Source organism: Pholcus phalangioides, unplaced genomic scaffold (assembly GCF_987345545.1).
Source record: "Pholcus phalangioides strain wild (caught in Gottingen) unplaced genomic scaffold, Ppha-v1.0 ptg000009l_1, whole genome shotgun sequence".
Classification (NCBI taxonomy): Eukaryota; Metazoa; Arthropoda; class Arachnida; order Araneae; family Pholcidae; genus Pholcus; species Pholcus phalangioides.
Genome location: NW_028301602.1, coordinates 447,891 through 473,254, shown reverse-complemented (window position 1 = coordinate 473,254; position 25,364 = coordinate 447,891). Strand labels below are relative to the sequence as shown.

General features: G+C 39.8%; 1 protein-coding gene across 1 annotated transcript in view; it reads left to right on the top strand.

The window, feature by feature from the left end:
- The first annotated feature begins 17,022 nt into the window (after positions 1-17,022).
- LOC149081591 (uncharacterized) overlaps positions 17,023-25,364 on the top strand; it is a 132,390-nt gene continuing 124,048 nt past the window's right edge. Inside the window, exon 1 of the mRNA XM_089236989.1 lies at positions 17,023-17,776. Coding sequence (XP_089093115.1) covers positions 17,626-17,776 — 151 coding nt within the window. The 5' untranslated portion in view covers positions 17,023-17,625. The remainder of the gene's footprint in view (positions 17,777-25,364) is intronic.

Below are 25,364 nucleotides of genomic sequence, written 5' to 3'. Positions count from 1 at the left end.
CGCAGGATAAGGCGAGATGTCTCTTATGTGCTGATATTCTGATGTTTCAGCTCTATCGAAATATCCTCTACATAGTTTGACTAAGTAGTTATGTATGGTTTCAATGTTCAAATCCTTCATTATGTCAAGATTTCTGATATACCATTGTGCCCCGGTATATCGCCGAAGTATTTTATTTTGCTGCACTTGTAATTGTTTGATGACAGAGGGTTTCGCTGTGAAAAAGCATGGTGCTGCATAGCACATAATTGGTCTAATGACTGACTTGTACATAATGGTTTTGTTTTTGAGGCTAAGTGCAGAGCGTGTGTAACAGACTGTTTAGAACTCCTGCAGCCTTAACGGCTCGAACTTTTGCCTCATGAATGTGAGCTTTGAAACTGAGCTTTTTATCCAAAATAACACCAAGATATTTTGTCTGAGACTTGGGTTGTAATATGGTCTGCCCCACTGTGATAGTGGTGTTCGGAGGAAGTTGTCTCCTTGCAAACCATATAAAGTTGCATTTACCCTCGTTTAAGACCACTGCATGTAGCTGACACCAGATCTCCTCAGAGCTTGCTGAGGGTCCCTGGATGCCATAAGGATTTTCGAGTCATCAGCATAAGAAGCTAAGATTCCTCTTTGTGGAGCAGGAAAATTGTTAATAAAAATATTGAAGAGTATTGGGCCAATAACCGACCCTTGATAAATAGATGCCTTAAGTGGACGTCTGGTGGAGAGGGCGTTTTTGATACGGACCTGAAATGTCCTATCCCTGAGGTAGCTGTGAACCATATGTGTAAAGTGGGAAGGAAACCTTCTAAGTATCATAATGGCAATCAGTGTTGAGTGCTTAACCTTATCGAAGGCGTTCTGTATGTCTGAATCAAAACATGCTACATAATCCTTGTGGATGAAAGCATCCTGTATGTACTCCACAACACGGACCAGTTGTGTTACACAAGAATGTCCGCTACGAAAGGCATGTTGTTCATCTCGGATAAAGCTGTTATCCTCGAGATACAAAGATAATCTCGCCTTAAAAACTCGTTCAAAAATCTTGGACAATCCCGGAAGCAAGCTGATCGGGCGAAAATCATTCGCAAATAGACTTATCTCCCTAGTTTTTGGAATGACTTTAATAATGGCATGTTTCCAGCTATACGGAAAATGACAAATTTTTAACATACCGTTAAAGATGTTTAGTAATGTGGTGATAATATTAGATGGAAGTATCTTCAAAGCTGTGTTACTAATATTATCAAACCCAGGGGCCTTTTTTTCTTTAAGTCCTTTAATTATCTCGAGGATCTCCTCACGATCAGTGGGAGCAGCCGTCACGATGTTATGTGGCTGGTTGTTTTGTAGAAAGTTGTTAACACCTGTACACAATTACTGCCGTTGCTAGTTGATGTGAAGTACCGAGCACTAAGCTCTCGTCTTCTTCGTCTTGGTTTCTCTACTTAGGTAGAGATATTGATCAGTCAATGGCAAAATGGTTGCTTAAAAACAACCACCAGTAATTTTTTTTTTTAATTATATATAACCCTTTATATATAAAATATTCTCACTAATACAAAACAATATCAATATACTGTTAACAGTTTTCAAGGGTTAAAACATCTTCTATTCCATCAGATTACACTTACTTTCAAAATAAATCTCGTCGACTACAAATATTCTCACAATATGTACAATATTAAACAAATCAGTTTTTCACAAAGTGATTAACACAACATAAGTTTACAGCATATTTTGCAATATATTTCCATTTAGACAAAAAATGAAATGTGTATATACATGAAAACTCCAACAATGACACCAAAACCATTCAATATGATTTCTAAACATTTGACAAACATATTTAATAAATTATTGTTACTGTTCATTTTACTAATGCTATTTTACTACGCATAAATATCAACTGTTAAAATTTTACCGCAAACTTAACATTTTATAATTAATAATATTTTTATTAAATATTTACTAATATCATACTGTATTGTTTTTTTTCACGTGGCGTATCAGTCAAAAACCGATCACCGCTTTGAATCATAATAGTTGTGATTTTTATTTGATAGGTGGCAGGAGGGGTTCCAGTTTAATGAGATGTTTCTCATTACAATACGTATTGCACTGTGTGGTTATTTTCTAGAGAAGGCATGTTTTGGCTAATAAAATTTTTATTTCTATCCCGTTTGTTGGCTATGGACAAAAGTGACTAAGAAACGCACCATTTTTTTTCATGGTGAATAAAATTGCAAAATATGGACGTTTAGAGACTGAGAATGCTTCCGTGTTTCTACAATTTTTGCTGTTCAAAAAACAATTCTTTATATCGTATGAGGTAGCGCTTTATTTTGTCATTCTGTACAGATATCGAAATTCTGTGAGCAGAGAAACAGGTCAGTGCAGGTGAAATAAAAGACAATACGCCCCCTCTGAAAGGAAACGAAGTTAGAGGGCACATTTTATGTAGGAATTAAAATTTTCCTTTTCTTGTGAGCGTCTCAGTGCTCATCTGCCCCCCCCCCTTCTGAGCTAGATCCCCCCTCCCCAGACTGAGAAGTTTGTTGGAGGCCTCCTCTGTATTGAGTTTATAGTGCAAAGATTATGATAATAATAATGAGATTTGTCCCAAGTCTTCGTGTTCGTGCTCTGCCAGCCCTACCTATGTAGGGTTCATGGTACCCACTTAAACAATTGGGGATAGATACTTGATTTCGTACTAAGGAGCCGACAGCACAGATGAACACCTTATGATTCAATCATTAGCAACATGATTATTTCAGTTAGTCATATGTTAGAGTTCTTGCACGGTTGCTTTCTTCTGATGATGGTTACAATCAAAGCTCTTGCTTTCTGGAATTTTCCACCCAATAAGGTGACAGGGCTCTAATTTCGCGAGTCAAAACTATGTGTTCAATCAGGAACGGCACGGAGACTCACGGCTCGCACATCCTGGATAAGGGCCACCAGGCTGATATCTTTGATGGGCCCCAGGTCAGACTCTTATGCCCCTCCCCCATTACGAATTTAGAGTGTGTGAAAGAAAAAAAAAAAGATGAGAATATCATCTCGGACCTTCGGGCTGAAGTCCTGCTAGACCCTACTCCGTTGTAGGGGGTGGGGCATGCGGGGACCTCAGTTTTAGCATTGACGAACCCAGATATTTTGTAAAGCTGATTTTAACAATGAGAGATATTTTTCCCTATACCCCCTTTAAGTAGTAGTGATTGGTGCGTTTCTGCAGTGGTCCGATTCTATTTTGGTTCCACAGCAGAAATATAACTGGATCACTGTAGACACGCACCAATCACTACTACTTCCTCAGTTTGCACTAGCTGAAAATCGGAGGAGAAAAAACCTACTCAAAACCTCACTAAATGTACTTACTACATAAGTACAGTCAAACTTGGTTATAACGACCTCGGTTGTAACGGCATTATAAGTGGCGGCTGTGACGGATTCCCATAGAGAATCAATCATTTATCAATGAACTATTCAATCAATGAATTTTATATCATCAATTGAGAGAGTGTTTACAGTTTTTTGTCGGTAAGGATTACATAAAATCAGATATTTCCTTCCAATTGCACATTACGCAGTCTCTATCATTTTATCAAGACAAAGCTTCGCTATTTTTATTACACTGGTGAAATAAATTAAGAGAATTTGCATATTTTATCGAATTTCATGAAAAGAACTGAACTGAATGTAAAACCACTGCTTCTAGACAAAAATGCAAATCTTGTACGTCAAATACGTAAGCGTACACGCGTGTGTAGGTGGAGCCAGTAGAGAAACAGGCTTTATAAGCGCGCGTAAGTTAAGACGCATTTCGTTCGCTAGCACACCTCGGCGAATTTCTTGGTGTTATTTTGCAGCTATCGGTTAATTTCAAATCGTAACAGTAAAAATGAGTAACCACCAACGTTTAGATGATGGAATGAGGTGGCGAATTGTGGGGAGGCTAGAAGCAGGCCAATCTCAAGTCCAGATTTGTAGAGAGTTCAATTTAACGCCCAGCGTCGTGTGTAACTTATGGAAACAGTTCCAGGATGCCGGATCCATCGAGGGAAAGCCTGGGCAAGGCCGTCCAAGAGCCACGACGGCCAGAGAAGATCGCCATTTGTCGATTATAGCGAGGCGTAACAGGAGTGCTACAGCTTCTCAGCTCTCTCGTGACTTGTATGCAGCCACAGGAACCCGTGTATCAAGGGTGACTGTTTCCAAAAGACTTCATGAGAGAGGATTGTTTGCAAGAAGACCTGCTGTTTGCGTCCCGCAGGAGACTTCTACGGGCAGGAGAATCCGTTTATGAGGTCTTGGAGCCCTATGTTCGCCTTTTCAGGGGTGCAGTTGGCCCTGAGTTCATTTTAATGGACGATAAATCGAGGCTACATAGAGCTCTTCTGCTCGACGATTTTCTAGAGAGTGAGGATATTCGCCGGATGGATTAGCCCGCCAGATCTCCAGACCTTAACCCTATAGAGCAGTGGTTCTCAACCTGGGTCCATATGGTACTAGGGCCTAGTGGTACTGGAATACTTCAAGGGGGCCTTGGAAGAAAATTTAGAAAGGGCCATGACAGGTGGTTTGCAGGTCTGCAGAGAGCTGAGAAGAAATATTAAGGGGTGAAGAAATAATGCTTTTATATTAGTGATCTATACGCTTACAGAATCCAACAAAACCATCATTGAACATTGAAGGACCGGACACACCCCGCTTCCCATCTCAAGGAGATATCAAAGCGTTCCCGAAAGATGGGTGCATCCGGAATTTCATTAAATATGTATATGTATATATATCTATATAAATTTGTATAACAGAATAACAAGTCCAATTACAGGAGTATAAATCAACGAAATAATTATGATAAATCCTGATCTAAGAACCGAAATCTAAATTGATATTATAGCGTCCTTGGGGCACGTCCGGACTCGATAATCAAATTCCGTTGGTGGCGGTCCGTCCGCGTTCGTTGGATGTCACTAGTCGTGTAGGCCGTACAACGACGAATCAATGTACGGACATGTTTGCGTCACATGTCCTTGCCCAAGTGTCCAAGTCAGCCAATTTTCGGACACCCAGATGTTTTAACTCATTCTAGGCACACATTCCTGTTCCATAAGCATCCTGTCTTAATTCTCCTGGGCAATTAGGAGATTTTCATCATTCCCGAAGCCACATCGGCTGGCTAGCTGGATTATGGGTGGCATTGATTCACCACGTTAACATGTTAAGTGTTTATAGTTTCTCCAATAAAGTTCGCCGTGCAACGACGTATCAGTTTCGTGAATTTCCAGTACCCCTACGTGGCCGCAAGTTGTAGACTCTCCCTGGTATCAGCTTTACTGGTCTGGAAGGCTGAAATTCATCCTGCTTCTTCCGTAGTCCACCCTTCTTGTCGTGCAGCAAATATAGGTTACGGTCCAAAAATTGAATCAAATTGTGAATGCGTGAGAAGTTCATCGGACTTTTTAGTATTCTTCTTTTGAATGCCGTCATCTGACTTTGTGACATCTGACCAAAATGAAACGCTGATGTGTGTGGACATTGGCAGACGTAATGCCATAGCGAGCCCGTAGCACCACACTTACAAGCATTGTGAGATGATCGTCCAAAGCGCTGCAAGTATGTTGGAAATGGACCATGCTCAGTTAAAAGGATTGTTTTTGTTCGCGGCCATACACACTTGCGCAAAGCCACTCGACGTTGTATCTTGTAGGCATCTTTCGTTGAGTTCCTGTTCCATTCAATTTGCCAAAGATGAAGCATTCTGTCTTTCAAGATATTGCAGGCATGACTCCTCGGCCAAGGTAGAACAACCAAGTCTTTCAATGTTGTCGCTTCCTTGGCAAGTTGATCCGCTTTTTCATTTCCCCGCAATACCTACTTGCGCTTTGACCCAGACTAACCTTATGTTGTCGTGAGCGCGTAGGATAAGACGAATACTTCGTACGTCAGGGTTAGGTGAACGAGGATCTTGTATGGCTAGGAGGCCAGATGAGCTATCTGTCAAGATTGTTACTGGACAAAGCATCTCTTCCGCACGTTTAACAGCATTGAGTATCGCAAAAATCTCGGCTTGGAATACGCTATTCTCTTTAGCTAACCTTCGACTCCATTGCTCCTCTATTGAACCATCTTCCGCTAGTACCACATACGCGCAGCCAGTAGCCGTTTCTGTTTTAGAGCCATCAGTGAATATTTTCTTAGAGCCCAAAGAATCTATATTATCAATAACAAATGGCATTATTTGAGACTTGGTGAGATCTCTGCTTGGGTGAAACAGCCATTGCTTATGTCGCTGCTCAAATTGGTTTGACGAAATTCTCTGCTCGTCCAATATTATGTCCTTTTCAAGATGTAGCAGTCTGGTCTTAAGAGCCTCGTACTCCATGTAAATACTCAAAGCTGGGTTGCTTGTAGCCACATACAGAACTTCGTTCGCGGTTGTAACGTATGCTCCTGTAACATATAGAAGAAAGGGACGCTGTGCGATATCCAGAGCTCTCTTTTATTTTTGAGTTGGTTGCTGATACCAAGTGGCGCATCCGTATGAAAGTTGCCTTTGTACAATAGTCTTATATAAGATGTTGCGAAAGGCTCGCTGCATTCCCCATTTCGATCCTGCCAATCTGCGCAGTAATTGCAGTGTGCCATTTACTTTGTCGACCTGTTTTTGGATGTGCGCCATAAAGTTCAATTTACTATCAAAGTACACACCAAGGTATCGTATTATCTGAGACGGTCGAATTCGTATACCTTCAATGTAGATCTTAGGTTTCATCTTTTTCTTTGGGTGCGGCCACAAGAAGCGGGTTTTTTCTACTTCCAATTGAAGTTTATTATTAGCCAGTCAATTGCTCAACTTTCCGAACAGTGTCTGTGCTTCTTCCGTTATTGCTATATGGTCTTCGCCGGATATAACATATACCAGATCGTCGGCAAATGCCTGTAGATATACCCGCGGGCCCCAGTTAATCTGTAAAAGCGTGTTGAGGACAAGTGACCACATCAAGGGGCCGCTGCATGAGCCCTGTGGTCACCCTTTCATCTGCTTTTTCATGGCTATTCCTTTGTCTGTGGACATCATTATATATCTGTCTGAAAGCATATTCTCAATAACTCGCGTCAGGTTTCCAGGAAGTGGCAGTTGGCGAAGTTGATTGATAATTATTTCATGGCGCAGCGAATCGAAGGCTCCACGAATATCTATCGTGACTATCGCCGTCTGATAGCCTTGTTGATGCATACCGACAATTACTTGCAACAGTGAATCTATAGCTTTCTCAGCTGACCCTCCAGCACGAAATCCAAATTGTAGAGGACTTAGCCAGTTCATGCACTCCAATTGATACATAAGTCTTTGCACTATAACTTTCTCGTAGACCTTACCTAGAGTGGGTAGTAGGCAAATTGGACGATATGAGCGTAGCAATTGTGGGTCTTTATCTTTCTTAAGGAATAGCAGGAGCTTCCCCTTTTTAAAATGTTTAGGAAAGAAAGATAATTCCAGGAACCTGTTGAGAATTTCAGTAAACGATTCGGCATTGGCTTCGAATAATGTCTTCAGTATGGGAACACTAATATTATCACAGCCAGGTGCTCTTCTATTCTTCAATCTTGTAACAATACTCCTGATCTCTTCCACTGTAATTTGCTCGTCATCTGTAGCGTGGAGCTCAATAAATTCTAGGCCAGTGGTCTGGAGGCCAATCTTATTTGCAAAATTTTTATTCAGTATAAATTTACTGAAAAAATCAATTCAATACGTATGAAGGATCTTGCTTCTAGATGAGGGTCGAAGACTCTGGATAAGAGAGGGGAGCCACGAGAAAAAAATATGCTTCAAAGGGGGCCACGGGCAAAAAAAGGTTAAGAAACGCTGCTATAGAGCATGTCTGGGACGCTCTGGGGAGGGCAATTGCAACTCGCAACCCCCCTCCGGGAACCATCTAGGGAATGAAAACAGCGTTGCTGAACGAGTGGGACCAATTGCTACAGGAAATGATAAACTGCCTTATTTCAAGTATGAAATCACGCTGCGAGACCTGTATATCTGTAAGAGGGGACCATACCCCCTATTAACCCTTCTATTAACCCATTTTTTTGTTTATTCTGCAACCGCTGTTTCATACCTTCCGACTCCAACGAGTGTTACGCACGATCATGCGTGTGTATTACAATTATTGAATGGTTATTTGTTTTGTATTGTATCAATGTATGTACAATTCAAATTTAATTAAAATCGGTACAGTAGTTCTAGAGATAAGTGCTGCTGCAATTGTTCGTGAAACACTTGACATCTCGGATAGGGTACGCCAATCACTTGCTAGACGCTGCCAGGGCTGTATCGATGTTAGTGGCAGCACATTTGAGCACTTACTGTAATTATTAATGTAAATAAAAAGCCTTTTTTTTCGTTTCCTTTGCATTTAGTGTTTTTCTGATAACACTTTTCATTTCCGACCCCACACTGCTGTACGAAAAATGCTTCTTTACGTGTGTTTTACTTTCCCTTGAAGTTTCGACCATTACTTCAGGGACACCCTCTATATGCATATTTTGAATCAATTTTTATACATTGATGCCATGGTATTTTATCATGCACGCAAGCTGTTTTTAATGCATCTTTTTTTTGAAAAATTTGCAAAAAATTAAGTATCAGAGATATTTGAAACTTTATACTGGCATAGGATGGCACATCAAATCAAAAACTTGTGTAAGAAATTTGAAATAAACCAATGGTTAAATAGTATTTTTAATGTTATTTCCATTAGAGCCAGGGCCGTTTTAAGAGCATCATGGGCCCCCGAGCCAAGTGATGTTTCCGAGACCCTACGTAGCAAACATTCGAAAAATTCAACTGCTTCTCATTTTTCTGAGGCCCCGGGCCGTGCCCGGGTGGGCCCATGCGCTAAGACGGGACTGATTAGAGCATAATTTTTCACCAGTTAAAAGGTATGAGACCTCTTAAAAATGGCAACCTCGTCTATAAGGACACCTCTGTTATAGCGAAAAAAAACCTCAGAATTTTCGATGTCCTTATAACCGAGTTTAACTGATTTTTTTCTCTGCCAGAAATTTCTTATATAAAACAGAAAACCTTCAGGAAGAACAAATATCGCGTATTTCTGACGGATAATCGACGCGACCGACGGAGAAATGATGGCAAAGAGACTTGTCGGTGCTCCCCGAAGTGCTCTTTTGGGGGGTGGGAACTCGCGATAGTAACCCCTTATTTATTCACCACTAACTTCTACCATAACGTTATGAAACGCGCTTTAAATTAATCTAGAAAAAAATCATCTTTTTATTTAAAAAAAAAATCTATTTCTTTTTTCTATGGATCGATTTATATTGGCATCCGCTTGGAAAAAAAGGGGAGAATCGTTCATTCATTGGCGAATTTGCCGTGTTTGTGAAGAGAGAGAGAGAGAGAGAGATGGAGCAGGCTATAGCTAGGATATTGCACCCCATGCGCAGGATTTATTGAATCAGCGCAATCTACGAATTGCTTTTTTGAAGTCCGATAGCGGCCATTAAGTACTCGATTACGTTTAATGATAGCCACGTGATAAATCCTCTCGGCACATTCCACCGGAGGTCCATAACACACCCCCCGAGCACCATTGATAGCCTCCGTTTAATGGACACGTCTCTCTCCCATCCACTGCCATTTCCGATGAATACTACCATGGAACAAGAAGCAGGCATCATCGGTGGTGACATATTATTAAAAAACCTCTTTCACCTCATCCGCTGGTGCCGCCGCACGGATTATGAGAGGAGATGGGCTCTCATCCCCCCCGTTTATATTCGCTAGATTCTTGCGGTGGTTGAATCGTGGGGCACGAATTGGCAAAATTCTTTGAGGTCATTAAGCGAAAGCAATAACAAGTAGTAGTTGTGGGAGAAGTCGACATCAGACTGAGCTTATGCTTCTTGATTGAGGCTCTCTCTTGCTGTAGGAAGAGACGACAGGATGACTGGCGACGCTCTCCTTCGGGACAATCATGGCAAAATCATCCTCTCTCTCAACCATTTTTCCACACTCCGGCATCTAGACTGCGGAAGAGATCTTCTTTTAGTTTTGTTTGGAAGAGACACTTCCACGGAGAATAAATTGTAGAATCTTATTTTGCACTCTCCGGGGAAATTGATAAATCGAGGCAAAACATAATAGGTTCGTGGATCAAGTGAGTTTCAAAAGTCAATGAAGCTTCAACTACCGATTAATATATGACTTCGGTTTTTTTTTTTTCAATTCCTATTCGTCCGACATTGATTTCGAATAAACTGCTCGCAGTGGCGTATTTGCGGGAGACTTAGCGGGCCAAGGATGGAAAGTTCAGAGGGGCGCCAAATTTGATTAATGAGTGGCCAAGAAAACTAGTAGAATGGGAGAAGGGCGGCAAAATTTGTGTATATATAACCCTAAATAAATCCGCCTTTGTTGAGACAGTAAGGGAATAGGTCAGTGAGTGACCAAAAGAGTGACCAACAGAACGTGGACCAGGTAGTGAGTGACCTGAGCGTGTGAAAACACTCGAATGACCAAGAGAGTGATGTGTAAATGATCAAAAGAGTGGCCGATAAAGCAAGAAACCATGCCAGAGAGCAACCAAAAGGGTGACCTAGAGCGTGTGCAAGCACGTGAGTGACCAAAACAGTGTACAAGCACGAGAGTGACCAAAACAGTGTACAAGCACGAGAGTGACCAAAACAGTGTACAAGCACGAGAGTGACCAAAACAGTGTACAAGCACGAGAGTGACCAAAACAGTGTACAAGCATTTGGAGGAACCAAAACAGTGTGCAAGCATGCAAATTACTAAAAGAGTGACTTAGTAAGTGGGCATGAGAGGGACCACTTAGAGACACGGACGTGCTTGCAGGCGTGGGAGGTAGGCCAAGCAGGCAAGCTATAGCACAAGATGGCGAGGAAAGACTAGTCAAGAAAATTCGAATAGAACGGGAGAAGTGCGTCACAATTCGCGTAGCCCACTGGCGGCAAAACCATAATTGCATGATGTTTGGTTGACATCTAACGAATCATTCAAACTCAAATGGTTTTGGATATTTGTTTTTAAGCTTGGTAGAGAGGCATCACAGGAAAGGGGGGATCACGCATTGTGAACCAAAATGCTCATCCACCTTTTTTTTTAAAAATTCGTTTTTGAGGGGACACGGGGCTGTTGAACGATCAAAAAATCGATTTTTCTTTATTATTATTTCAAAATTTTTTAAAAATTTCCTTGAATATTTTGATACTTTACTTTTTTTTTATGAGCAGTAGAAATCGAAATAAGTGGAGGCATATATTTGACATCAAATTCAAATTTCACAAATATAACTTTTTCAGACCCTGGTGCCACAAATATATTAGTTGCTTTTCCTCACTGTAGAATTTTTTCTTTTGAGCTTATAGAGTTAAGCCCCCGACTTGAAGGATTGTGTGAATTTTGGGTTAGAAATATGGTGAGTATGAACTTTGTAGGGTTTTCATCAGAGGGAATTACTTATAAAGTTCAACATTCAGAAGGGTTTTTCAGATGACTTCCAGGAGAAAGTGCCTCTGGGAAAACTAGGATTTATTACCGAAAATTTAGCAATAAAATTCTGGGAAAAATTTTATGTTAAGATGAATATACCCTGCATCATCGCTACTGAAAAAATGAGAACGAAATTAATTATATATTCACAAAAAAGTAATAAATAAACAAAACATTGAATATTTGAGAAAAAAAAAATACAGATTTGCTGAGACATTTCTGTTCAGAATACTGTCCTTCACAAAAACCCTTATCCCTTAGTTCATTCATTTCGAATTTCATATAATCATTATATGAAAAAAATTATTTAGCTGTGTGCGTGTGTCGTAATAAAAAGCAAATAAAGGAATTGAATGGAAGTTAATGATTTTCCGGGACTATATTATACTTTCTTGCTGTCATGATTACAGAGCCGCCCTTAGGGGTGTGCGACAAATGCGGTTGCAAGGGTCTCACGGTTTGAAGGCCCCGTACTTACCGGTAAATAGAAGTGAAAAAAACATACACATAATTCAAATATACACATATATATATATATATATATATATTTCAATTCTGGGACTATTTCTGTTATTAATTATGATGGATTTCTATCAATTCTGGGATTTTTTCTCTCATTAATTCTGATTTTCCATCGATTCTCGGATTTTTTTTCTCTTTCATTAGCTCTGAATTTTAATAAATTCTAGGTGGCAGAGGTTTTGGGATTATCTGAAGACCAAAGGTAGGGCCGTTCACCTGGCGTTGCCCAGGGTTAATCAGAAACCAGTGCAACGGACCAGAAAAAAAAATTGTTTTTCTCATACCATTCCATCCGTAGGTCCGTTTCCAACCTACCTGGAGCAGTTTGAAAAGACAAGCCATGACAAATGTCTATGTGTGGCAGTGGCCACTTCATTACGCAACTGCCTGCCCGCACACAAGCCAATTCCACATGGTTAAACACTAAGCGTAGAATTAATCGAGGTGTGGAGCAGCAGGATGGCGAGGGACCAACGATCATCCAAGACTCTGAGGGATCTCACGAGATTTCTTGGAACAACCTGGAGCAAGTTCATGATAAACGACCCCCAGAACAGATCCACAATCCTCCATCACATCAAATGAGGCAGCAACCAACCAGTATCCCCTCCCCCACAAGAAACGTTGCCAGAGCGCGGAGATGCAGAAAAGTTCGCTGATAACGATGACGACTCGGACTTTCCTCCACAGTCATTGGTGGCCAATGGCATGGGAATCCCAAAACCTTACAAGGGCATGGGATAGAGATTGAGAATTATTTAACACGTATGTTCTTGAACTTATGATGACATTTTAATACTGCAAGGCTGAAAATATGGTGGATCCCGCATGATCCGACATGCAGATTGAAATCGTACATGTTCATCGTGGTTTGATGAGGCAGAGTCGTCATAATGCATGAGCTAAACCCGAGAAGAAATAAGTCTGGAAATTTTTGGTCGAAATGAATATGCAGTTTAGTTCAAAAATAAAACTTCCAATGTTTGGCGGGGCACCGATACAATTTCATCATATGAATTTTTTTTCAACCCAGCTTTAACTTATTAAGAAGACACCAATACACGAAAATAAAAAGTCCTAATGCATTTCAACACCAATGGGTGCCGTCTTCAGAGGAAAATTTAACCACTAGTCACGCTGACCGAGTTTCTCACTTTGGTTGAATACCGGCACCCGTTGGTGTTGAAATGCATTAGGACTTTTTATTTTCGTGTATTTGCCTTATTCGTTGGTGTCTTCTTAATATTCTTGGGCAAAGTTGATCAACTCTTTTCAGCTTTAACTTAGTATAAATGTAAAATTTTGAAATACTTGGGGAAACGACTTAGTTTACAATCTCTTTGTGGAGCGCCAAGAAAACTTTGGCGGAGCACAGTTTGGGAATCCCAGCGATAGAGCATGGGTCATCTGAAATTCTCCGTGATCGCACCACTATTCATTCTTCGCCACTCGAGCGGGTTCGATGTGTCAGAAATTGAGTGTTTCAACGCAACTAGCCAGTAACACATAAAATCTCGCGGCGCGGTCACTTTTCAGACTTTCACCGACGACGTCGATCATGGCGAGATGGTCACTTCGACTCGTCGCGGCTATAAATAACGTCGCCCACCGGCACATGCACGCATCATCCATCGCCTGTCGGTTTCGCGGTGGACGAGCGTGTCTGTCAGTCAGTCTCGGACAATCGAAGATTTGTGTGTATCTTGTGTGTGCTTGTTTTTTTTTTTACTGCGGTACACGACGACGTTAGTCTAACGATGATGCGTTTTGCTCGCTTCGTCAAACTTCCATCAGCTCTTTATTGTCTCTATTAGAGAGACGCGCTCACGTCACGCGAACCATTTCCGCAAGATTTATCGGCTGAATCTTTTTTTTTTTTCATTGAGCCACAAATCACGTTTACATTGCGAGCCCGTGTCACTCCGTATGTCCTTTCCCCGCAAAATACACATTAGACGGACATACAATGTTATGACGACAGCCTACTACTAAACATGACAAGGTGAGCGTCGCGTGATTGGTTGCAGAAAGATGTTCGGTGCTTATCAATGTTCAATTCCTTTTTTGTACTTGACGGTCAATCAGACCGAACGTTCAACGATCAACCAGTCGAGTTTCAATGATTTTTTGGCAGCCTTAGAGTAACATTTAATAATTCAGACCTGCTGAAAGAACTACAAATATTGACAGAGAACTCTCCTTGATTTTCTTTGCTAATTAAAAAATAGAAATAAATAAAGCTTTCCTTGTTAAAAAAGTCATTTTTTTGGCTAATTCGAAGTTGAAGGGTAGAAAATTGACCACGATTTTAGCACAAGTGAACATGGACTATTAAACCACACATGCACTCCGTCCATATTCTTCTGCGGAACTTCTAACGAATTGGTACATCTTTGAATGTGCATGTACGTGTAGTGAACCTGAAGTAACGTTTGTTTCTGTGTAATGCTTGTTATGTGTAGTGCTGCCATCAATTTTTTTTAACTATTCTAACTATGACTGAAGTGTGATGATTGACACTATCGTTGTAGGCCGGTTGCTCTCGGTGCCGAGACTTTTTAACGGGGAGATCGGCCTGCTCTGGAGATTTCGCCTTGAAGTTGGAACTCACAGAAAACTTCAGCCGACCACCACTGTGGTGATGGGAGGCTTAGAGCGAACATGAACCGATTGCTCGAAATACTTCCTTCAATATATGGCCGACTTCTTATGCCAATAATAATCCTTAAGGCAGTGGTTCTCAACATTTTGTCCCAGAAGGCCCTCTTTCATGGTTCATCTACGGCTCCCCAGAATAGTTGAGAAGATATTTTATCTTATAAAAGAACCACTTCAAAGCGTAAACAGGCACACAAATTAATATCTCCAGCTCGCCGCGACGCACACTTTGAGAAACACTGCCTTAAGGGGACACACGGGACTTTTGAATACTTTTTTGCAGTGATTTTACTCTGCAGATTAGTTGCGAAGAGTTGGTCTAATGCTTCTATCTTACAATGTATAACATGCTTAATTTGTGTCATTATCATGCGTGAAACTTTCTAGAATTCTCATACAGCACTATGTGGGAGTTTTGAAACAAACAACTCATGCATTAAATTAGCATTGATTACTGCGCTCATGATTACACGAGTAATTTTTTACTTACACCTATGGTTTTTGCTTGCTTCTCAGAAGATATAAATTTGATTGTGAAAAATATAATCATTATGAAGAATGATTATATTTTTTCATCAACAATATAAATTGAAATTCAAAAAAGCATCCCTCACCTCCCACCAGTTGCTTTAATCCTTGAATGCGTAGCTTTGCATGTATTGGCAAATGGTTTTTTAAACGTTCATTACTACGGCCAGTTTGAAGATAAAAATTCAAAATCACCTTTGCACATAAAGTGAGATCATATTCTTTCCATTTATACTATTTCGAGTTTGCTGGTAGATGTCCCAATTAAAATCCAGTCCCAATTCATACAAATTTTTGTATGAAAATAACATTTTTGGAAATTAAAAGATCTAAGAGTGAAGTACTAGTAAGAATATTAAATTTTTTTTTTCAGAGAAATTAAATTTTTTATGACTTTTTTTAAAAATGAAGTTTTAGGAAATATTTTCCTGATTTTCTATCAGCAGAATTTTTGTTCCATGACCATGAACAGAGATAAATTTTTCAAAAATAAAAAATAGTTTATTTATTTTTAAATTTCTTTTGTTGCGTGATACATGAGATTTCCCAAAATGTTAATTAACAATTATTTTAACAAAATGAAGGTAATTGATTTATTTTAATTAAAAAGTGGATTAATTGAAAATTTGCATGAATTGCAAAGAAAAACATGCTAAATTAATTTCCAATTTTTTGAAACTTCTCAAATGTTGTTTAAGTAACTAGTTACTAAAAAATTGTGCATTGTTATAAATTGCAGGAGCTGTCAAAAATGGGTTAAGGGTTAAGAATTTAGCGAAACGTTTCGCAGAGCAGTGGTTTTTTTGGCTGTGGATTTCCAGACACACCCATCCTTCAGGAACGCTTCGATATCTCAATGAGATGGGAAGCTGGGTGTATTTGGTTTTCAAAAAAGTGGTTTTGGAACACTGGTCTTCCTAAACCCAGTTCGAAGATGTTCAGTCTAGTCAAGTGGTGAAGACTCTCATCCCGATGACCCGGGTTCGAATCCCAGCATGTCCAACTTCGTTACTTCCCCTTAACAACTACGGAAATCAGACCAGTTTCCAATATTCCATATATCCTTAAAGTGTTCCTGAACCCAGATGGTGTAGACGTGCAGTGCAGTCCATCGGCGAAAATACGTCACTCTCATCAGCAAACTAGAGTTTGCTGCTTAGGGCGGCTCTTGAGCCATGTGACCCATGCTGTCGAATGCGACACCGCTCGAGTAGAATTATCAAACCCGAGTTGGAAGGGCGGAAAAATGCCTCGTCGACCAATAAAACTTAATTGGGGGCACCAAAAGTCTCGCATAGAAGATTTTTTTTCTGCACAGCCGTGCCTATAGCTGCTAGTCTACCAAAATCGGCACACATTTCGTTTGTATTAATTAAATATTCGAGAACGGAGAAGAGAGGGAAACAACAGATTTTGCTTTGCAAAAAATTATCCTTAAATAAAAAGACATTTTCCGTTGATTAAACAAAAAAAAAAAACCTTTGGAAGTATTGGCCTTCCCGCGTCTTTGAATCACCTGCAAAACTCTGCGAGTGGAAAAGTTTGGCGAGAGCCTCTCTCTCATGTTGACCCTCTTGCTCTCTCTCTTTCTCTATCTCTTTGTAGAATGATGATGATCGTCTCTCTCTCGTGGAGGATAACTTTTTTGGAAAAGGAAGAGGAGATAATATGGATTTTGAGAGAGAGAGAGAAGTGAGTGCGCGCGCGCGACGGATCATAAGTGGGCGGGATACAGTTGTGTAGTTCGAGCGCGAGTCGTTGAGCGGCGGTTGCTTCGCTATCGTTCTCTGTTGCCGGTGGTTTTATTGGATCAACATCTAACTCTTCATTATAATAATGATCAACAACACTAGACATGTGACATCAAACCAAAGAAACCTCCCGCAACTTCTAACAAGAGTTACTTTTCACGTGAGATCCCGATGACGTCGGAGAACAACGTGCTGAAATGCTTCGGTTGAGAAAATATTAACACACGTGTTCGTCTTTGAAAAAAAAAAGAAGTATTTTCTCTCATTATAAAACAAAAAACACAAAATCAGTATTAAAAAGATCCTAATCACGCGAGAAAACTTCTCCTAATCATCTTACACATAAGTGCTACAATTTTAAGTTTTCAATCATATTCTACTGTTTCCATAGTTTTCGAAAGATGAAATTTCTATCGACATGAGATCAAAACGTGAGATATTGAGATCAGTTCTGACGTATCCAGAACCCAGTTGTGTCAGACATGAATTCGTGTCTCTCCGGCCGATTTTCAAGAACAGACTCTCGACGGGACCGATCATCTGAGGGTAACGACAGATGAAACGTCCGTTCGGAGAAAGAGCATAGTGTTTGATAAAACTCTACTGAACAGACACAAACACATGAGCGGCGTCAATAGCGAGGTTCGCGTCATCATGAAGGAGGGCGATTGCAACGTTGTGGACCGACTCCGAAAGTCCGGCGATGGAATAATCGCTCTCGGCGAAATCGGGAGCGCCTTCAGGGTCGTGACGCCCAAAAGACCCAGGGACGGTAAGTTTACATTGAAGGTGCTCTTCTTTCTCTCTCTCTTTCTAATAATAATATCTTTATCAACGTAATATTCAGTTTCGCAACTTTAGGGCTAGTAGTATTTCACCCTTTTCTGGAAAGGGTTGAAAAAAAAAGATATCTTATTTCCTTTTCGTTCTTAGACCCAAAATATGCATTTGCGATAGCAGTGACACCAGGGTCATTTCAGATGTTTTACGTCGGTCTACCCGTTTTTATGCCACAGAATAATATACCACCCAATGAATCTCACAGTTATCAGTTTATTTAATTATAACTATTTCTACTCGATGCCGAATGATCTACCTAGAAAAACTCACTCTTGAGATGAAGATTTTTGATTTTTGTGTTTTCTCGCGAACCAAATCATAAAAAAATTATTACGCATTAATACGTGTGACAATTAAAGGAGTGCACAGTCGTTGTGATTCGTATTGAATAAAACTTTTAGGGACATAAGCCTGGCGAATTTCCGATGGACATCATTTCATAAACGATAAAAAATCGTGTTCGGATGACGGATGCTCAAAATAAAATAAAAACAAAAACAGACATATACAATTTTTTCAAAATAAATGTAAAAGTTTTTTTCACTGATCTAAAATGCATTTCGGTTCTGGCAAAGGAGAGCCGTCTTCAAACTACTACTACTTTAATGTATGCGGGAAAGTGGCTTTAAGAGATATTGATGTTATAGGCAAGGAAAATTCATCTCTACCCTCACGGGAACTCGAACCCCGGTCTCTCGTATGCCGAACGAGAGCTCTACCTATTTCTATCTCTCATACTACTACTACTACTACTACTTTACCGTGCATGTACTCCATAAACGTTCTCTGAAATTTATACTAAATTATTTGCCGTTATTTCTATTCTAATATTCTGAAGACGTTCCACATTGCCAGGTCGAAACGCGTGGATCAGTAAAAGATATTGCATCATTGCTTTGAAAACGTGTTTTTCTGTTGTTTCTTTTAAATTTAAAACTAGGAAAATTTTCTTTCATTTCTCCGATTGTCAAAAATAAACCAGCGATTCGGAATCGAAGAATTTGCTCTTTTCGAGAATCATATCTTTGGATCATATTCGTGTTCGAGGAGAGAAGCGTCCGCCGTTCACCGAAATGGCAAATCATTATCAACTTGCGCCAGGGCCATGACTCGGGTGGTTGCAAAACGGGTGCAGTTGCACCGGGTTGCAAAATATTAAGGGCCTTAAAACACAGTAACTTAAAATTCTAAGAATTTAGAGATATTTGATAACACTGGCCCACACAAGAAAATGCAGAGGGTGCCTCAGCACAATCGGTTCCGTCGACACTGATTACCGTCCTTTGTCCCGAATCAGAAATTCTATTTTTCAGGATTTTAAAGTTTGAAAAAAAAAAAAAGAGAAGAAAATATTTAGATTTCATATTGCACTATCTAACATGAAAAACCCTTAGCTTTTTATATAAAAAAAGCTAATCTGTTCAGAAAAATCAAACTCATATTTATCAAGAACAAACAGCGACAAATATGTTAGTTCTCTCTGGTTTAATTACTGTATCCACCTCTTTACAGACAACCGATGACTCTATAAATAGAAATTTTGGTAGGAATAATAGTAATCTTGTGAAGTTCATGTTTCAAAAAAGAACAGTGAAATTCTGATTGTTTTAGCTTATAGAGTGGAATGAATAAGACAAAATAAGTTGTCACGTATCTGTGATGTCATTACCGTCTTGGATTAATTACTAAGCATAATTAAAGATCGGTTTTGTTTTTATTGACCATGTCTAATCACCCTAAATTGGAAACAATAATATTATTTTGATATGAGACCTATTCCACTTACCGTCAGACCCTGATATAACGTCACCCCCCTCCCCAGAGACCGACAGAATAAAAATGACTTCCTAAGTGGGCTGACTTATTTTATTTCCCTGTGTATAATCTGTAGGATAACAAGGTTGTGAAATTAAACACATTAAAGGTTTTTAATGACTTGCGAGGTCTTGATTGATATTCTTAATAAACAATCAAGAATTCACTTGTACTGGTCTCAATCTGAGCGCTATCAAAATTACTGCGTCGGTGCTCCACTTCTAATGATGCACATGGACCGGTGCTCTCGACTCAAAAACATTAAAAGCCACTATCGTACCTCATAATTAATATTCAAGATGTAGATATGAAAGTGGGGGGGGGGCGGGTATAGAGCTGATAAAATATATTTGGTACTTATAAGTACTTATAATTTATCACCTGAGGATGAAACGGTGGGCGCGGTAGCCCGGTCGATAAGATACTCGCCTAAAGTACCAAAGGATGTTTAGAGGTGTCGCGAGTTCGATACCCGGTTCGTCCTTGTCAGAAAACTTTCCTGACACAGGGGTACAACAAAAAAAACAGCGACTTGACCGCAGCAAAAAATTGCTACCGCAGGGAATCCTCCATCGAGGGGTTAGCGCACCAACCTCTCGACGAGTATAAAAAACAAGCCTGCCGTTCGGAATGGGCAATAAATTGTAGGTCCCGGTCTGATTAGCCCTCGTGTGCAGAAAATGATCGTAGTGCGACAAAAATGATCAAATGAAACGGTAATTACCATCACCATCCCCATCATTATATGTCGTTACCGCCACCCCAGATTGGTAAAGTTATGTACGTGTAGTAAAAACTAAACACAGAAGTATCCTCCAGATTCAGTGCCAATTCCTTAAACTTCAACAGTGTACGTTCCCAAAAACAGAATTAATTCATACTGAAGACTAAGAAAAAATTAGAAATTCATTAATCAAATGTCGACGTCCTTTACAATAAACACAGCCGAATCGCTCTTACTGAACCAGAATCGAATATAATATTCACGCCGGACCTAGCCCCCGTCAGGTCTACAGCGTTTGCCGGATTACAGACTGGGCCCTCGCTGAGGGACCGCACGAAGAAGGAAGCGAATACGATGATATTTTATGTATTCGCGTTTATCTGACCACAGTGACGCCACAGTGCGTAAAATAAGGAAAGGTGGGTACTTATGGTAGCACCCCTGCGCGGTTTGCAAGAGGACCTGGGTTCGATTCTTTGCGGAGACCAGGTGACTTTTTCTTTCCGAGTTCCCCTTTTCGAAACCCTTTCAGACCCTGGTCTCACAAATGTGTGGGTTGCTTTTCCTCACTGAAGATTTTTTTTCTTTTGACCTCAGGGAGTAAAGACATGACTTGGTATAGGATAGTGTAAGTTTTGAGTTTGAAATATGGTGAATATGAACTTTTTGAGCTTTCACCAGAGAGCAGCACTTAAAGTTGAACATTCGGGGGATTTAGAATGGCTTCCAGGAGAGAGTTTGTCCGGAAAAAGTGTGATTTCAGCAGTAAATTTCTGGAGCAAATCGTATGTGAAGATAAACAAACCCTACATTTTCTTGGCTGAAAAAATTGAACGAAGTGATTCATTTTTCCCAAAAAAATTGAAAAAGTAAACATTTGTTAACATTTATGATTTTAATGCATTTTTTGAGCATCAAAAATGCAAAAACATTTTGAAAATTCCAAAAAAATGAATGCTCGATGTCTGAAATGGTTAATATCCAAAAAAGATCTATTTCCTTGATGTATTGGTAAAATCCGTCTCGCTCTCTAAGCAGGGGATTTGTTCAATAAAGTTGATAACTACGTACAATACAAAACTTGCTGTTTTGACTTGTAAACGTCAACGTTTGCAATTACAAACACGAAATCAGAAATTAATTTTTAAATAGTAACATACTTTATATATAGTAATAAATGCATGAATCCGTTACACGTTGATATGATAAAGTCTTTCGATTCCAAAAGGACTATACTATACACATTTCTCCTACGCCAAATTCGTTCGAGTTCATAAAAACGAACGTGGATTGTATTTCGCATACGCAGTATTTACAGTAAAATGAATGAGTGTGGATTAAAACATGAAATGCATATTTTTTCCTGTAACTTTTTAATTATTTTTTAATTAATTTTTTTTTAAAATAGCGTATTCCCGAGAGATCCGTACTATCTGTCCAGGGATTTTTTTAGCGTTAAGGGCCCCAATACACGGTCCGGAAATCCTCTGAAGAAAAACTAATCGGGCCAGACTGTCTGAAAATATACCTCGGGTCACTTGAGTCGTGTTGAAAGGCGTAGGTCACGTGAGTGACATGAAACTGTGCCGCGGGACGCTCAAATGCTATGGAACTGTGCCGCAGGTCACATAAGTGATCTGCAAATGTGCCACCTAGCTAATTTTTACAAAATTGTACTACTAATTAACTCGATTTTGTATTTATGATTATTTGTGTGTTTTAATTTATATATATAGATATATATATTTCCCCAATGAAAAGTTTGTATCAGTTTTTGATTTTTTTATGATTATAACCCTGGTATTGGCAGCCATTTGCCTCTTGGGTAGTGTTATTTTTAAGAATGTAACTGTTATTTAATAAAATAAATTGAAATTGAAAATTAGGTAAAATAATTGAAAAAAAAAATTAGTTTGAGGTCGCAGGTAACATCAGATAACTCCAAGGTCCACAGTTGGCCCAGCGGGCCATGGGTTGAACATGTCTGATCTATGGAATGATATTCTCAAACTATGACCAACATAAATAATGAATGCTTAAAACTGTCATCGACCTCGCGAATATAGAGTCAGACACATCGAGAGCACTCAGTAGCTACTCTACAGATTAATACAGTGCTCGCAATTATCAGCATCAATTTTGGACCAGACTGCCGCTCACAGAAATATGCATTCAAAATTATGAAACCCTCTATTCTTTATCTTGGGGATAGAACAGAAAGAAACTGGGTGAAGAAAGAGAGGATCAGAACGAGGCACTTTTTTTTTTAATCAAACTGAGGATGAAACAACATTATTGACTTGAAATGAATCTTAAAAGGATGAAACGCCCATAGTGTATTTACGTCTACTTCCAAGTTTTTATCGCGAGCGTTTCAGTTCCCAGAATATGACTCTTTTTGGATCTCAAATGTTCACAACATGATCAAACAAATCCTCAAGCTAAAGCAAAAAAAATTATTGATGATTTTTTTATAGTTCTTAAGATCTATCCATCAAGAGATACCCAGCACGAGCACACGGGGTAGTTTACGACTCGGCATCAACTTCGAAATGGTTCTCGCAAAATCATCAAGAAAATCAGGAGAATCAACTTCCACCGACGTAACAAAATAAAACGTCGTTCAAAAGAGAGAGCAAATAAAGATTTTCCGTCGTCGAAAAATTATCTTCAATCGGAGCCCGAAATAATTGCCGTTCGCGTGAAGGATCGCATTTGCGGTCCTGTTTCTAAAACACGGAATCCCAGCGGATATTATCTCCAAGCGTATTTCGATTCGCTGATTCTACCTGTTGAAAATTCTCCGCCGTGAACGAATAATTCTCCGGAGAATCGGATTCTCGTGTCTATGAAATGGCAAATTTGCAAGAGATTTGTCGCAATTTTTCTCGAGATTTTTGGCGAATGTTTTGGGATTTTTTTACTTTTCTTCGTTAACCGAAGGGGAAATATTAGGGAAATATTGCAGAGCCTACTAAAAGACAGTATGAGCAAAAGTAATTCAAGTGCAAGTGCAGTCGTCCCTCGGTATTCACGGGGTTTACGTTGCGTGGGTCACCGTGAATACGGAAAATTCGCTAATAACCCAAATCATAAACTTTTCTTTTTTAGGCATCCCGTTTACATCAACTTTGCGTGGCAAAAGTAGAAAGGGGTGTCCCGTGATTCTCGGCAATGTTTTCTGAAACCCCCCCCCCCCCCCCATTATAATGCCTGTTTTAGCTGTTTCGTAATTTCATTACTTTGTATCCTCAATAAATTTGCTATAGTATGGTGATAGTGATAGGAACTGAGAGACACCCAGGCTCTGTCACACTCAGTGATATAAGCACATTGTCCCTGGGGACTCGGGTGCCTCCGGGGAAACCTAACCATTTATTGATCTTGAGAAACATATATTACATACATGGGCAGGTGCCATTACGCACCTCGCCAGTAAACAAGTATAAAATTTGTAATCGAAAAATGGTGATTCTGTAAATAAATCACAATTGTAAATCACAGGTTATAAATCTCATAATAATCGTCATTATCGGGAATAGTTCTTGATAAAATTTGATCTGCTTCTCTTCAGGGATTTTCATTGGATCAGTAACTATCACATCAATGAAAGCTGTCAATCTACTGCTGGGTTGATCTAATCGCTGCACCGTGTAGTTTGATTTAGTCTAAAGACATTCGTCAGTAATTGCTGCCTGTATCCAGCTTTTCGATAAGCCAGCGTGGATCAAACTATTCTCGACTTCTGAGGCTCCTCTTCTTCTTCCTCTTCTCTAAACAGATGTACGAGATCGCTGTCTGGGTGTAGTTGACGTCGTAGTCTAGTGGATCTCCTAACTGGCATAGGTGGCTCTCTATCTGGTTCTGGCTCCGGGACTGTAGTTCTGATATCCTCAGGGTGCTGCTCTAGAAAGCGGACCAGTTTACGTATTTTACTTTTCAAATCTTCCCGCTTCAGGATGCACTCAAGCCAAGGTATTCGCAGATGTTCAGCTGGCTCTCTGAAGTGGAAAACCGTTGTCTTGGGGCATAGAGTTGCGTAGTGAAGAGGTGTGCCTATGGCCAAACATGAGCATTTATCACTGGGGATTGATTTGAACCTATGAAGGTTAGCCGGAAATGGACCATGGTCCGTTACGAACATAATCATCTCACGTGACCATTTATGGTTCCGAGGCATTACATGTCGCAGGATCCTTGTATTTGCACCTTCCTGGATTGCCTGCACAATCATCATTGAGTAATGCGTATAGCGAGTGATAAATGTCCGCATAACCCCTGATCAATCTAAGTTAGGAGGTATGCAAAAGATTTCAACTCCCGGTCTTCAGGGGCGTTCAGTATCCAAAGAACATTGAATGGCGTGGCTTTACTGTTAAAGCACCTTCCAAACTCCGGTACGAAATTCCGTTTAATAAAAAAAAATCCAGGATCAGTGTTCGTAGTTTTCTCTCGTTCATAAAAAAATACGGGGAAATGTGACTTTTTTAAATTCAATGCTCACGGATTTGCAGATATAATAGTGACAGTTTCAGTATGCAAGTTATGCAGCACACATAAATTGCATACCTTTCTTTATCGCACCCACAGAAAAACTGCATTTTCTATGTGAAGGACACGTGGATCCCACAGCTATACAGGGTGTTCTGTTAGTGCTGAATTAAAACTGATACAGGGTAATTTTTGGACACATTCTGAGCATTTTTGAAACCATACCTCTACGACAAACGCTTGACGAGATAAAGTCTGCATTAGCACTTACAGGACACCCTGTATATGTATTAATAGGTGATTAGCAGACAATATAAATGTATAAACGGCAAAAAAAAAAAAAACAAAACACGGACGGTAGTTTTGCCAAAGAGGCATTTGTAGTGATTGTTGCGGTCGTCAAAGAGGTTGTTTTACGCTGGCGATGAATGTCGTCGTAATTTAAGGCGTCGGTTTCGGATTTTTATTGAATCGGTTTGTTTACGGCCCG